Source organism: Chenopodium quinoa, unplaced genomic scaffold (assembly GCF_001683475.1).
Source record: "Chenopodium quinoa cultivar QQ74 unplaced genomic scaffold, ASM168347v1, whole genome shotgun sequence".
Classification (NCBI taxonomy): Eukaryota; Viridiplantae; Streptophyta; class Magnoliopsida; order Caryophyllales; family Amaranthaceae; genus Chenopodium; species Chenopodium quinoa.
This window is the reverse complement of record NW_018745684.1, coordinates 1,684,294-1,698,218: the sequence shown is the minus strand read 5'-3', so window position 1 is coordinate 1,698,218 and position 13,925 is coordinate 1,684,294. Positions and strand designations below refer to the sequence as shown.

General features: G+C 36.8%; 2 protein-coding genes across 2 annotated transcripts; both read left to right on the top strand.

Annotated features, from left to right (window-relative positions):
• Positions 1-6,241: 6,241 nt before the first annotated feature.
• LOC110717900 (50S ribosomal protein L11-like) lies at positions 6,242-7,124 on the top strand. The gene has a single exon (XM_021896688.1). The coding sequence runs from the start codon at positions 6,456-6,458 to the stop codon at positions 6,924-6,926; it is 471 nt and encodes a 156-aa protein (XP_021752380.1). The 5' UTR covers positions 6,242-6,455; the 3' UTR covers positions 6,927-7,124.
• A 4,773-nt stretch (positions 7,125-11,897) lies between these two features.
• LOC110718304 (amino acid transporter AVT3C-like) lies at positions 11,898-13,925 on the top strand. Its single transcript, XM_021897145.1, has one exon. It carries the CDS (start codon positions 12,218-12,220, stop codon positions 13,493-13,495), a length of 1,278 nt encoding a protein of 425 aa, XP_021752837.1. The 5' UTR covers positions 11,898-12,217; the 3' UTR covers positions 13,496-13,925.

The window sequence follows — 13,925 nt, the reverse complement described above, 5'->3', positions numbered from 1 at the left end:
CTTATCGTTCTTGATAATGGTCATGCCCCCTTTTTTTGGAACAACTTGAACCGGGCTAACCCACTTGCTATCGGAGATAGGGTAGATTATGCCCGCTTCAAGAAGTTTCAAAACCTCTTTTTTAACAACTTCTTTCATGTTGGGGTTGAGCCTTCTTTGGTGCTCAATTGAGGAGTCATGATCAATATCAAGCAAAATCTTGTGCATGCATATCGTGGGACTTATCCCCTTAATGTCATCAATGGCATACCCAATGACACTCCTATACTCCCTCAACACAACTAGGAGTTTCTCAAGGGAAGTGTCATCAAGGTTGGTATTGACAATAACGGGATAAGTCTCATTATCATCAAGAAAAACGTATTTAAGTGAAGGGGGAAGGGGTTTAAGTTCAACCTTAGGAGGAGGCGTAGACCTCTCCTCTTTTACCTCCACCTTAAGTGCTTCAAACTCCCTTGCCTTGCCATGTAGGGGTTGGTCTAGCAACAACTTGTACCCCTTAGCTTCATCATCATCATTGTACAAACTTTCCGTGAGGATCGCTTGTAGAGTATCTTTGCTATTGTTCATCATCTTCAATTCCTCCACTTCTCGGTCAAGAGTATCGATTCTATTGATATCCTCATACATAGGCTTCCTCATGGCTTGCGAGAATGAGAAAGAAATTTTCTCATCTCCCACATTCAATGTTAGCTTGCCTTGTTTCATATCAATTAACCACTCCCGCCGTGTTCAAGAACGGCCTTCCCAAAATGAGAGGAACCTTGTTGTCCTCCTCCATTTCCATCACCACAAAGTCACAAGGTACAAAAACTCTTCCCACTTGTACCGGTACATCTTCAAGTATTCCCATTGGTGACCTAACCGAACGATCGGCTAATTGTATTGAGATTCTTGTTGGCTTCATCTCACCAACTTTTAAATTTTTCGCAATTGATAAGGGCATCAAGCTTACACTTGCCCCAAGATCACAAAGAGCATCCATGGCTTCCATATCTCCAATCTTCACCGGAATTGCATAGCTACCCGGGTCACCAAGCTTTCGGGGAAGCTTGTTTTGAATGATTGCGCTCACCTCCATTGGAAGGGAGATGGTTGCACTCTCTTCAAGCCTACTTTTGTTGGACAAGAGATCTTTTAAAAATTTCGCATATGTAGGCATTTGTGACATAGCATGAAGAAAGGGAATGTTCACTTGGAGCCCTCTCATGACCTCAAGGAACTTTGAAAACTTCTCATTCAATTTTTTCTCTACCAACCTATGAGGGAAAGGAATAGGTGGCTTGTAGACTCTCATTGGGGGTTTCTCCACTTCAACTTCAACTCCCTCTCCTTTCTTTGTGTCTCCCTCAACACTCTTTTCTTTTTCTTTTCTCTCAACTTCTACCACCTCATTTTCAACATCATTCTCACTTCTCACCTCCACACCCTCATCTCTCTTTTGTGGCACATCTTCACTCATTACCGGACCTTCATACCCTCTCCCGGACCTCAATGTGATAGCCTTGACATGCTCCTTTGGGTTCACAACCGTTGAGCTTGGAAATTAACCACTAGCATTGGAGGTAGAACTCCCAACTTGTTGTGCAATTTGAGCTAGTTGATTCTCAATTATTTTGTTGTGCGCTTGAAGTTGTTGGATGTTGGAGCTCATTTCTGCATTGCTCTTCCCTTGTTGATTTATGAAAGACTCAAGAGCGGCCTCAAGGGAAGTCTTTTGGGGTGGAGGAGGTTGTTGGTTGAATTGCTGTCTTTGTTGGTTTGGATGGCGGTATGGGGCTTGGTGATTTTGTTGATTTTGGTTGTAGATGTTTTGAGGAGGGTTGTTGTAGTTGGATTGTTGGTTTTGATTGGGTTGTCTCCACCCTTGGTTTTGTTGCCTCCAACCTTGATTGAAAGGTTGCTCATTTCTTTGGTTCATGGCCGCAACTTGCTCATTAGTAGCATTGCAATATGAAGCCATGTGATCATTACCCCCACAAGTCTCACAAGACATGACTTGTGGTTGTGGTTGTGAAGAGGAGGTACCGCTTGAGGAGGTTGCTTGGTCTAGCTTGTGAGCTAGCATATCAAACTTTGAGGCAATGAGATCTATTGCACTCAACTCATGCATACCTTTCTTCTTCGGTTGACTTTCTCTTCTATCATATCTATAGGCGTAATGCCTTGCAACTTCTTCAATCATATTCTCGGCTTCTTCCACCGGTAGCTTTTTAAGACTACCACCGGCTCCGTTGTCAAGATTGGCCCTTGAGGTAGGAGTGAGACCGTCGTAGAAGCTTTGAATAATCATCCATAAAGGCAACCCATGGTGTGGACACTTCCTCTTTAGATCCTTGAATCTTTCCCATGCTTCACCTAAGGTTTCATCATCCTCTTGAGTGAAGCTTGTAATCTTCCTTCTCAATTCCGCGGTCTTTTCGGGCGGACAAAACTTCCCAAGAAATGCTTTGGTAACCTCTTCCCATGTTGTTAAGGATCCTTCTTTCACGGACCTCAACCAACACTTAGCCTTGTCCCTAAGAGAGAACCGAAACATATGCATCCAAATGAATTCCTCCGTGAGGTTGTTTTGCTTGATGGTAGTGCACAACTCAAGGAAGTTGTCTAAATGAGCTAGAGGGCACTCATTTGCACTCCCCCCAAACTGTTCACTTTGGATCATCCTTATGAGTTGAGGAGAGAACTCATAGTTGTTTGCATTGGTGGTGGGAAGAAGTATGCCACTCCGAAGTTGGAATGCATCGGGGTGGTCATAGTCTTGTAGAAGTGGAGGAGGCGGTGGGTTGGCCATCTCTTGCTCGTTGTCAAGATTATCCTCCGACTCGGAATCCGTATAAGCTAGAGAAAATTCCGGCGTGCCTTGTAGGAGCCTTCTTACGTTCCTCAAAGTTCTATTTAACTCCGGATCTACGGGGATAAGCGGTGATTGCTTACTCCTCCGTGTCATGCACAGTCAAACAAAGCTAAGGAAAACGTTAGCAATGACTATCACAAAGTAAACACGCTTAAACAAAAACAAAATAAGAAGATTATATACATATACACAAATCTAGACTCATTCAACAATAACTTATTCAATGTGACTTTGCCTCCCCGGCAACGGCGCCAAAACTTGATAGGTCGTCGTCAACCTATCAAGAAATAAGACCTAACTCGATCCTACTCAACTAGTAGCAAGGGCAAGAAAGGGTCGAACCCATGAGAGGCGTTGAATCAACCACCAAATGTTATTGTTTAAACAAGCTAGATTAAGTCGGGGGTTTTAAGTTGGTATTACGTCACACTATTCTAATTCAAATCAACTAATTCTAAGAGGTGATTAACAATATTAAGAAGGCCTAGGGCATGGGTTACACCACTAAACTTCATCACGGACCACAAGTAGCATGCATAGAAATGGTGATTTAGGGGATAAATTAGGGGAAGTTATCAAATGCACCCAACTACTCTCTCAAGTTAGAGGGATTACTTGACATCAAAACCATAACCTACTCTCGTGGTTACATAGCATAAAACAAGTGTTAAAGCATAATCACGATGACATAAACATTCCCTTGACCGGTAATCCCTATTCTCATGGCATTTCGGGTCAATTAAGCATAAGGGAGCTAACTCAAGTTCATCTCTCGATCCTTCGTTGAGAAAGCTTGGATAAATAGTTCTAGCAATGGCCATATACAAGAACTAAGCAATTAAACCACTTAAGCTCAACTAATCATCATCCCACAACAACCAAATTAGCACATGCAACAAGTAATTAGTGACTACATTGAGGGGTTTACCCAAACCCTAGAATTTAGACTACTCACAATCCATGGAGGTTAAAGCAATTAAAGATTTCAAGGAATTCATGAACAAATTAAAACTAAGAATTAAGTAGAATCTAACAATTAAACATGAAAAGAACAACCAAACAATTAATAAAAAGCAAGAATTAAAGATAGAAGAGAGAAAGAAAGAGTAAGAAAAAATTACTAGAAGCTTCAATAATTGACTAACAATGGTGGAACTTGTCTTCTACAATGATTGGATTGAAAAACCTTCAAAACAAGAACTAAAATCTATGCTAATTTGAGGATTTTTGTGTTTCAAACTAAGAGGAGTATCAAAATCTGGAAAAATTGGGAACCCCCCTAAAATGGTCCAAAGGGGCTATTTATATTACCCCCTAAAATAAGAGGACGGTGAAAACAAGAAACGGGTAAACTGTAGGTCTGCACGGACGTGCTGAAGTTGGCACGTCCGTGCAGACCAAGGCAGAAACTCAGTTTAAGACGACCTGCTGCAGCACGGGCGTGCACCTTTGGTACGTCCGTGCTGCATCATCTGCACGGACGTGCAATATTTGGCACGTCCGTGCAGGCCTTGGCAGAAAGATGGCTTCAGGTCTGCACTCCTGCACGGACGTGCAACATCTTGCACGGACGTGCTGCCTCATAATCACTGAAGCACGTCCGTGCTGCATCATCTGCACGGACGTGCAATATTTGGCACGTCCGTGCAGGCCTTGGCAGAAAGATGGCTTCAAGTCTGCACTCCTGCACGGACGTGCAACATCTTGCACGGCCGTGCAGGGTCTTCTGGGCCCTTTTCTTCGTGTTTTCTTCTACGATGCTCTTGTACTTGGATTCTTTCCATCATTTCCTTGCTTCTAACCTCGGTTTGGTAACCATGGGCTTCATTTGGTCGTCTTTGGACCTAAAATCTCAACAAAAACACTAACAACCCGTGAAGCATAGGATACACAAAAATTGCATAATAATAGGGTAAAAGTGAACCAAAACACAAATTTGTTCAGGTAAACTAGGTTCAAATACGCCCTAAAACCGCATAAAATAGCAAGTTATCAACAGTCCGTCTATATATAATATATATATAAGAGTCCACATACTTAACAAAGTAGCCGAATTTTCACTGAAAGAAGGCAATAATGCAAAGAAATTAAAAAAGAAAAAATAAATAATGATTTTCAAAGTTAAAAAAATGAAGAAAATAGGAGAAAGTTGTAACTACCAACTACCAAGTGTTGCCTATTATGAGGAGTGGAGTTCACTCCATATGGGCGTGATGGCCCGCTATCAGATATGGACCATACTAAGGGGTGAAAACAGTATAAAATCAACAATAACAGTATAAAATAAAAAATATAGTATTATAAAAAATACTCTCTTTTCTCTTTCCCTCTTTTTGCATCGAAAATCTCGCTAGAATAATAACAGTATAAAATAAAAAATAACAGTTCTTAAAATTAATTTTAACAATATACTTCCTCCGTTCTTTTTTATTTGACCCATTTTACACTATTCACCACCCCTCTTTTGACCGTCTTTTATGAATAATAGGTAAGGAAAAACATATTCATTTTGGGATATTTTTGAATTTGTCTCAAGAAGTACTATCATAATATATAACTTTTATACGGAGTAATTTTTACTTATGGAGAATTAAATTTATTAATCGTTAAAATTTTACATTGACGAACGTAATTAAAGAAATAAGTCAAGTAAACAAGAACAAAGTAAGTATCTATCAATAGTAACAGTATAAACAAAAATAGAAAAAGAATTTGAGTATTGATTATATATACCAGGTACAGGCCTGTACTTACTCCTCCATATGTACTAGCAAGGGGACACTCCTTTTCATATATTAGATCACCCCACAATATATGGTGTGTATGTAAATATATTCCCACTTTTATTTTTTCATACCTGAGCACACTTGTCATATTTGGAAAATCTATGAGACAATCACAATTTCTTTCCTTTTGTAGGACTTCTTTTGCATGTTTTACATATGTTTGTCTCTAACTTCTAAGAACACTTTTCCCCCAAAATCCAAATAGAATCCCATAACTAAACCACACACCCATCTTTCTACCACATGCTCTCTTTTGTCCTTGAAATTCATACAGGAATGGCAAAACTCTATTGAAGTTGAGAATTATAGTTTGAATTTAACATACCAATTTAGTCGTCTTACGTGACTATGTGAGATAGATTTAACACATTTATATTGTTTATACACCTACAAGGAGAAAAAAAAAATTGTTAAAAAAACAAACTTGATCCAATTCAGATAACCAGACATAACTAACCAACTCATTCATCCAACACAACACCCGAACTAACTAACCAAACGTGTTTCCATATCATTCATTCACAATTCGAACACCCAATCCAACCATTATAAGACTACTCTTTTTTGTCTTATTTGAAGCTATGGAAATAAGGAAGAAAATACCAATCCAGTTGAGAGTTGAGATGCATCATATAGCTTTTTTTCCGACTTCAAACTTTATACCTTAGCCCAAGACCAAGCCCAAATCTGAGCCCAAAAAACAAACAATTACGGCCCAAATTAGAAACCTCAATTCTCCAATTCTTCTTTCCTTTTCCCAGAAACCCCTCTTTCTCACTCACTTTCTCTCTCCTCTTTCTCTTTCTTCAACAATGGCGGCAGCAAAAGCAAAAGACCTCGTAAGAAAACCAGTAATGGCGACAGTCCGACTAACAATCCCAGCAGGAAACGCCAAACCCGGTCCCCCTGTCGGAGCAATCCTAGGTCAACTCAAGCTAAATCTAATGGCGTTTTGCAAGGATTTCAATGCTCGTACTCAAAAGTACAAACCCGAAGCTCCAATGGCTGTCTCCCTCATCGCATACAAGGATCAAACATTCGATTACGTCATCAAATCTCCCAAAGTTTCATGGTTTCTGAAACAAGCTGCTGGTGTTGAATCTGCCAGTGGTCGCCCTGGACATGTCGTCGCTTCGTCGGTGAGTTTGAAGCATGTTTATGAGATTGCTGCTATTAAGAAGGAAGATCCTGGTTGTCAACATTTGTCGATTGAAAGTATTTCTAGGTCTATTATTGGTTCTGCTAAATCTATGGGAATTAATGTTGTTAAAGAATTGGATTGATTTTTCGGGGTTTAGGGTTAGGGTTTTTGATTTTTGTGTTATTGTTGTTGATCCTTTGAAATTTTTATTTTGTTGCCTTTTTGTTATGATTTTTTTTTTACAACGTTTTTGTTATGATTGTAACAATGTTACATGCTTTTTTCATGTAATTTGGACAAAATTACTCTATATATTTCAATAATCTTGATGTTTTGTTCATTTTGGGTGTAAATTGGAATTTTTGGTTTGCTTGGTATGAGGCTTTGGTGGGAGATATTATTATATACACCCTGGTGTATTATGATTGTTTTTCCTTTAACAATCAAATGAAGAGCAAAAACGCTATCTCAAAAAAATAAAGAGCAAAAACTAATCTTGGGGTGTATATTAAAAAAAAAATCACTTTGATTGACCATCAAATGAAGGTGGAAACGGGTAGGATTTTAATTTCGAAGATAAATGTTCCAGAAATAGGAAAACCTCAGATTTAAACCATTTATGGGTTTGATTAGCTTAGAAACGGTGGAGTTTTATAATCATTTCTGATAAGAAGGTAGAATGTTGCACCCTTTTAGTCAATCTCCTATATGTAGCAGAAACCAACATTTGCAGCCTTGAACATCTCCTTGATTGTTCATGAACTTACAAAGTTACAAGTGTGTTGTAGTAGTTTGGTACCCAAGTTAGAGCCCTTCTGTGATGAATTCTCCGGCAATGTCGAGTTTCGAGCGCCATGGAGATTTTTAGGAGCAAGTTTTCATGTGATAGAGATCCCCATCAACCTGCTGCTTGAATTGGGGTGATTGCTGAATTTCGTTGAGCCATGGAACTGTCTTGATAAATTTCACATTCTTAGCAAATAATTAGTGTGCTCGACTTTTTCTGGTGAATTGAGATCCATTTGGTTAGGTTTGTCCAACGATAGAGCATGCTCCAAACCTATGTTCCCGGAGTTTTTTGCGTGAATGTAATGGAGTTAGAATAGTCAGGAGGGTACATGGACAGTAGTTGGATGGGCAGTTGGTCAGATCTAGTATGGATCGTACATGGACATTAGTTGGAGTCGGCGGCTCTCCTAGGGTTCCCTAATCTTGGATCCTGGGGAAGAGGATCAAGTTGGCCCTTGCGAACAACTTGATGCACTATCTCCCTTCAACCCTTTGAGCGAAATGCGGCAAAAGGAAGGAAAATCCATGGACCGACCCCATCGTCTCCACCCCGTAGGAACTACGAGATCACCCCAAGGACGCCTTCGGCATCCAGGGGTCACGGGCCGACCATAGAACCCTGTTCAATTCAATAAGTGGAACGCATTAGCTGTCCGCTCCCAGGTTGGGCAGTAAGGGTTGGAGAAGGGCAATCACTCATTTTTAAAACCTTAAAATCAGCATTCTTAAGACCAAGGGGTCAGGCGGAAAAGGGGGGAAAGCTCTCTGTTCCTAGTTCTCCTGTAGCCGGATCCTCCGGAACCACAAGAATCCTTAGTTCGAATTGGATTCCAACTTATCACCTTTTTTTGAGATTTTGAGAAGAGTTGCTCTTTAGCGAGCACAGATTTAGCATGTAAATTTCACGAAATTGTGAACTGTTAAAGTGTTAATAATAACAAGGGAGATACAAGTATTAAACAATAGCATCAACTAGTGCTTGAATTTGTCATATAAATCAACTCAATGCAAGTAATGTTTTACAAAACCCTGAGATAATTGGCATCAATCAAAGTAAAATAAGCTGGGGAGTCTTACTCTTGAGTCCGCTGACTCCCTAGTTTAGAATGATTCACAGCTATCGACTGATTTTTATCTACACCGAGCTAAATGATAGCACATCCAAACCATGAGTCAAAGCTTTTTTCATGTTGGTCATAGTCAAGGTCAAGTCCTTTTGAGCTTCAGCAAGACTTCTAAAATAGTGTTGGACATTTCCATAAACTCTGTTTCAGAGTAATCAAAACCCCTAGATCGCTTAAATTTCCCAATTCCAGATTCAGACGGAAGGGCGATGTTGCTTTGTGTGATGGGACATGAAAGTGGTCTCCTCCCTCCATCCCTTATTTTTTGCCCCATGGCAAATATATGGGTCAAAATTTATAAAACTTTGACCATTAATTTTCGTTAATTTTTAAGTGATAATATATTCATGTGAAATTGAGATGTATATGTTTGAACACGCGTCTTAAAAGCCGTGAAACTTCAAATGGGGCAAAAAATAAGAGATTGAGGAAGTATTTGATAGTCAGCACATAGACGAATTTAGGCAACAAGCTGGGACAAGCTTCCACCGTCCAAGTTGCATGCATAGCATATGGTACTAATTAAATAGTCGTATACAAATAATTTACTACTTCTACAAAACATATTCCAAACATGTCAGTCAATAAAGGTCACAAATATAATGTAAATAATCTTGTCATATGGCAATTTTCTTCTGGTTTATTCATCAATTAATACAGTAATATCAACATCACGTAGTTTTCATCCAAATTATACTATTTATCTTTAAATCTAGAATGTTCAATGGATTATACTTTTTAAGCCACACTCTTTTAATCAGGGCTATTCTTGTCGAACGAGGATAAAAACAAAACATCAAGATACTGAGTACTTTTATTAATTTTTGTCTTTTTGGTGCTAACATTAATTTCTGTATGAGTAAATAATTCTTAGTATGCGAGCCTCATTCCTATGAGTTGATAATTATGAGTAATTGGCAAGCGACTGGACCATGCCAAAATTACTAAGCTTTGTACGCGAGTACATTTTATAATCTTTATAACTAGATGAATCCCGTGCGGTATATTGTTTGTTTGTATTTTTTTCAAACAAAATATTTTACTAAATATATATTTATCTGATAAACTTTACGATATTTGCTTATTTACTACTTGAATTGAATTATTAATTTTGTTTTTCATATTTAGATAAAAATTCCTAAAAAAGATAATATTTTATTTCACAAAATTTCATATGTGACTGGTCACACCGTGTGACCGGTATTACTTGGTCAAGGGTTTCTCGGATGATCAGGGGTTACTCGGTCAGTGTTTTGGTATATCTCAGCCGGCCACACGATATGACTAGCTACAAAGAAAAGGCGCTGATTTTATTTTTATAATTAATATAAAATTCTAGATCTAAAATAAATTGTAATTCTTTTTTTCATTGGCTAAGATATGACATTTTCCTATTTATTTATTATTTTATTCCTACGTAGCGCTTTAAAAAAAAAATCTTACGTGGCATAATCCTATTGTAGCATTTTAAATATTAATCCTACGTGGCGTTTTTTTTTTTTTTTTTTTTTTTAATCCTACGTAGCCCGATACCCGGATTGTCCTAAACTTGTTAGCTTGAATGTTAAATACGATCATATAATCCATTTTGATGATGTAAAATATTTGGACATACCGATATCATATCGCTTATTTACATTATAGCGTACTTTTTGTAGTTTTATTTGTAAATAGATATCCTTGTTATTATTAAATTGATATTGTTTTATTGCACTTAAATTATTTCTAATGAATTGAAAGTATTTTTAGTTTTTTACCACACTAAATTATTTGTTTTGATTAAAACTTATTTTTATTGATTTTCTATTTTTTATGAAAACATATTATAAATGGATCTCATTTTAAAGAATTTTTTAAAACGAATTTTATAATGAAAATAATACTGAGTTATAAGATATTTATTAAAAGTTACAATTAATTTTGTATATATGAAATATTATTAGAAGTATATCGATAATAAAACACTATACAACAATTTTGTTTTACAAAAATCTATCCAAAATTCGCTTATTACTTAGCATCCTATGTGTCACAATAACACCTATCTGTCGGCTCTTAAAGTGAGAATTCCCTTATTATTCTCTCCCCTCATTCTCCATGACCCTGATTTACATAACTAGACAAGTTCACATGTGAAAAGGTAGCGGTTTAGTATGGTCGTTCAACTCGTTCTCCTTGCCCCTCTAACCAAACCAATCACCCCCCGTAATAGAAAAAGGAAAATGCTATGTATAAGAAGATAAAAGAGGAAAATATAAATGAAATATGTTCATTAATTACACTAATTTACGCGTGAATTTGTCATGTATTTCTAAATTAATACTAAACGAGAAAAAATATTTAATGCTTATTTATATCTCTAAAAACTACATATAACATTACTCATACAAAAAATAAATAAATACGGAGTAGAAATTTGCATGGCTTCTTACAAAGATAGGATGTTAAAATATTTTAAGTATTGTTGTTGCAAATTTCACATGAGGTTTTGCTGTTCTTAAAAGCCAATGGATGACGGCTGTCCATAGCACATGTTGGAAACTTGGAATAGCTTGCCTCACGTTGATGTTGCAACTTTTATACCGTTCTCCTAATAGTAATTGTACGGAGTAATTAAATTTCAAGTAACTTTTTTTTTTATTATTTTTAGAAAAATGATAAATATAACCTTAAGAACTATGTATAAGATGTTAAAAAAGGAAATATTGAAAATAAAGTAACATCAATACATCGATCTGCGCGTGATTTTATCATAAATTCCCAATTTAATTCCGTTTTAAGAAGTATATTTAATGCTTATATATAGTCTTTAGGGTTACATATATCATTACCCTTATTTTTATTTATTTATTTGTTTTTTTTTTTGGTGGTGAATTCATAATAAATTAGTAACCATAATTTTAACTTCTTAATATTTTTAACCATTCTTTAAGGAGCAACTTTTGACGTGCCATTTTACTCTAACTAGAAATATGAGATATTTTCCTCATTTGTCTCCTGGCATATTGCAATCATATTTTCTCTCATTAATTATAAAGTCATATAAAATCTTATTTGTATTTGATTACTTATCATCATATCCTTGATATTTTCTCTTCCTTAAATATAAAAAATATATAAAAAATCTTTGAAACACTATATTAAAAAAAAAACGACGTATAAAATAAAAAATCTTTGTAACACTATAACAAATTAAATTACAACCCTTGATAAAGACCGTGTACCAATCCAACATACATACGCCAAAAAGGGTTTTGTTTGACTTACCTATCATTTGCCTGTAATCACATTTCCAACAATTCCATTCATTAGAAACACAAACCCCAAAAATCCTAATCCCTTCAATTTCATTTCCCTATCCAAATTTATCATCAACTCAAATTAAAATTCCTAAAATTTAATTTCAATTGTGATCTTCCCAGAAAAACCCACAATTCAAAACTACTGATTTCTTATCTGGGTAGTTCCATAAACCTTTAAATTCAGAAAAAGCTGGAATTTTTTTGAGAGAGAAAACAATATGGGGTTTAGGAAGAATGAAAATGAAGCAGGATCAAGCTCTAATTCAATCCCAATTGCAAGAGAAGATACCCCACTTTTAGGTAAATCAAAACAATCTTCTGGGTTCAAAACTTTAGCAAACATTTTTATTGCTGTTGTAGGATCAGGTGTTCTGGGTTTACCTTATACTTTCATGAAAGCGGGCTGGTTGTTTGGTATGATTACCCTCTTTTCAATTGCTCTTTTAACTTACTATTGTATGATGTTATTGGTTTATACTAGAAGAAAGCTTGAATCTGTTAATGAATACTCGAAAATCAATTCGTTTGGTGATCTGGGTTTTGCTGTTTGTGGATCAGTTGGGAAATTATGTGTTGATTTTATGATAATTTTATCACAAGCTGGGTTTTGTGTTAGTTATATGATATTTATTTCGAATACTTTTGCACATTTGTTCAATAGTACTGCTTCTCAGGCTCATAGTTATCTGGGTCTTACCCCTAAAAAATGGTACATTTGGGGTTGTCTTCCTTTGCAATTAGGGTTGAATTCAATTCCAACATTGACCCATTTAGCCCCTTTGAGTATTTTTGCTGATGTTGTGCAACTTGGAGCAATGGGTGTTGTGATGGGGAAAGATGCAGTTATTATTGCTAATAATAAGCCTGTTGTTCAGGCATTTGGAGGGTGGAATGTGTTCTTCTATTGTGTTGGTGTTTGTACTTATTCGTTTGAAGGGATTGGAATGGTTTTGCCCTTGGAAAGTGAGGCGAGGAATAAGAAGAACTATGGATTGGTGTTGGGTTTGGCAACAGGAATGATTTCCATCTTGTATGCTGTATTTGGTGTAATGGGTTACCTTGCTTTCGGGAACGAAACGAGGGATATAATCACCACAAACATCGGAACCGGGTTTTTGAGCACTTTGGTGCAACTAGGGTTGTGTATTAACCTTTTCTTCTCATGCCCATTGATGATGAACCCAGTTTATGAGGTGTTGGATAGAAGGCTAAGTCAAGGGAGCTATACCTTGTGGTCTAGATGGTTGATGATTTTCTTGGTGGCTTTGATTGCCTTATTTGTGCCCAATTTCGCCGATTTCTTGTCACTTGTTGGAAGCAGTGTGTGCGTTGCGTTGGGATTTGTTTTCCCTGCTCTCTTCCACTTCATTGTTTTCAAAGATGAGGCAGGTTTGGGAAAGCTGATCTTGGATGGAGCAATAGTTGTCATAGGCATTATTCTTGGTGTCTCTGGTACTATGATTTCTCTTAGGGAGATTTTCGGTACCACAGCTTGATTTTTGGAAAAATTGTTGTATGGTTTCTCAACATTAGTCGACTATTTACTTGAGTACTCGTGTTAGGCGTTCGTGTTCAAGTGTAGGACTTGGCTATATTATGGAAAGAAAACCATGGTTCAGGTGTAAAATGAAGTGTCACAAGTGTCTATACCCTTGTCAGAGTGTCGATGGTGTGATAGCACAGAGTCAAGTACCTGTATGGTTGGTCGGAGTGTCAAGGATATGGCATAACACAAGTACTTGAGGTGTTATGAACAGCACAATTCTGTATCATAAGTGTGTATAATCCTAGATTTGGTATGATCAAGTGTTTAATGTTATCATTTTTTTGGTATGATCAATCATGATATATGTGCAAAAACTTCAAATTGTCTGATAATGATAATAATCAAATTACATTTCTTTGCAGTGAGAAATTTCATGCTTA

Coding starts and splice junctions, on each gene's coding strand:
- LOC110718304 (XM_021897145.1), top strand. CDS start 12,218: ATGGGGTTTAGGAAGAATGAAAATGAAGCAGGATCAAGCTCTAATTCA.
- LOC110717900 (XM_021896688.1), top strand. CDS start 6,456: ATGGCGGCAGCAAAAGCAAAAGACCTCGTAAGAAAACCAGTAATGGCG.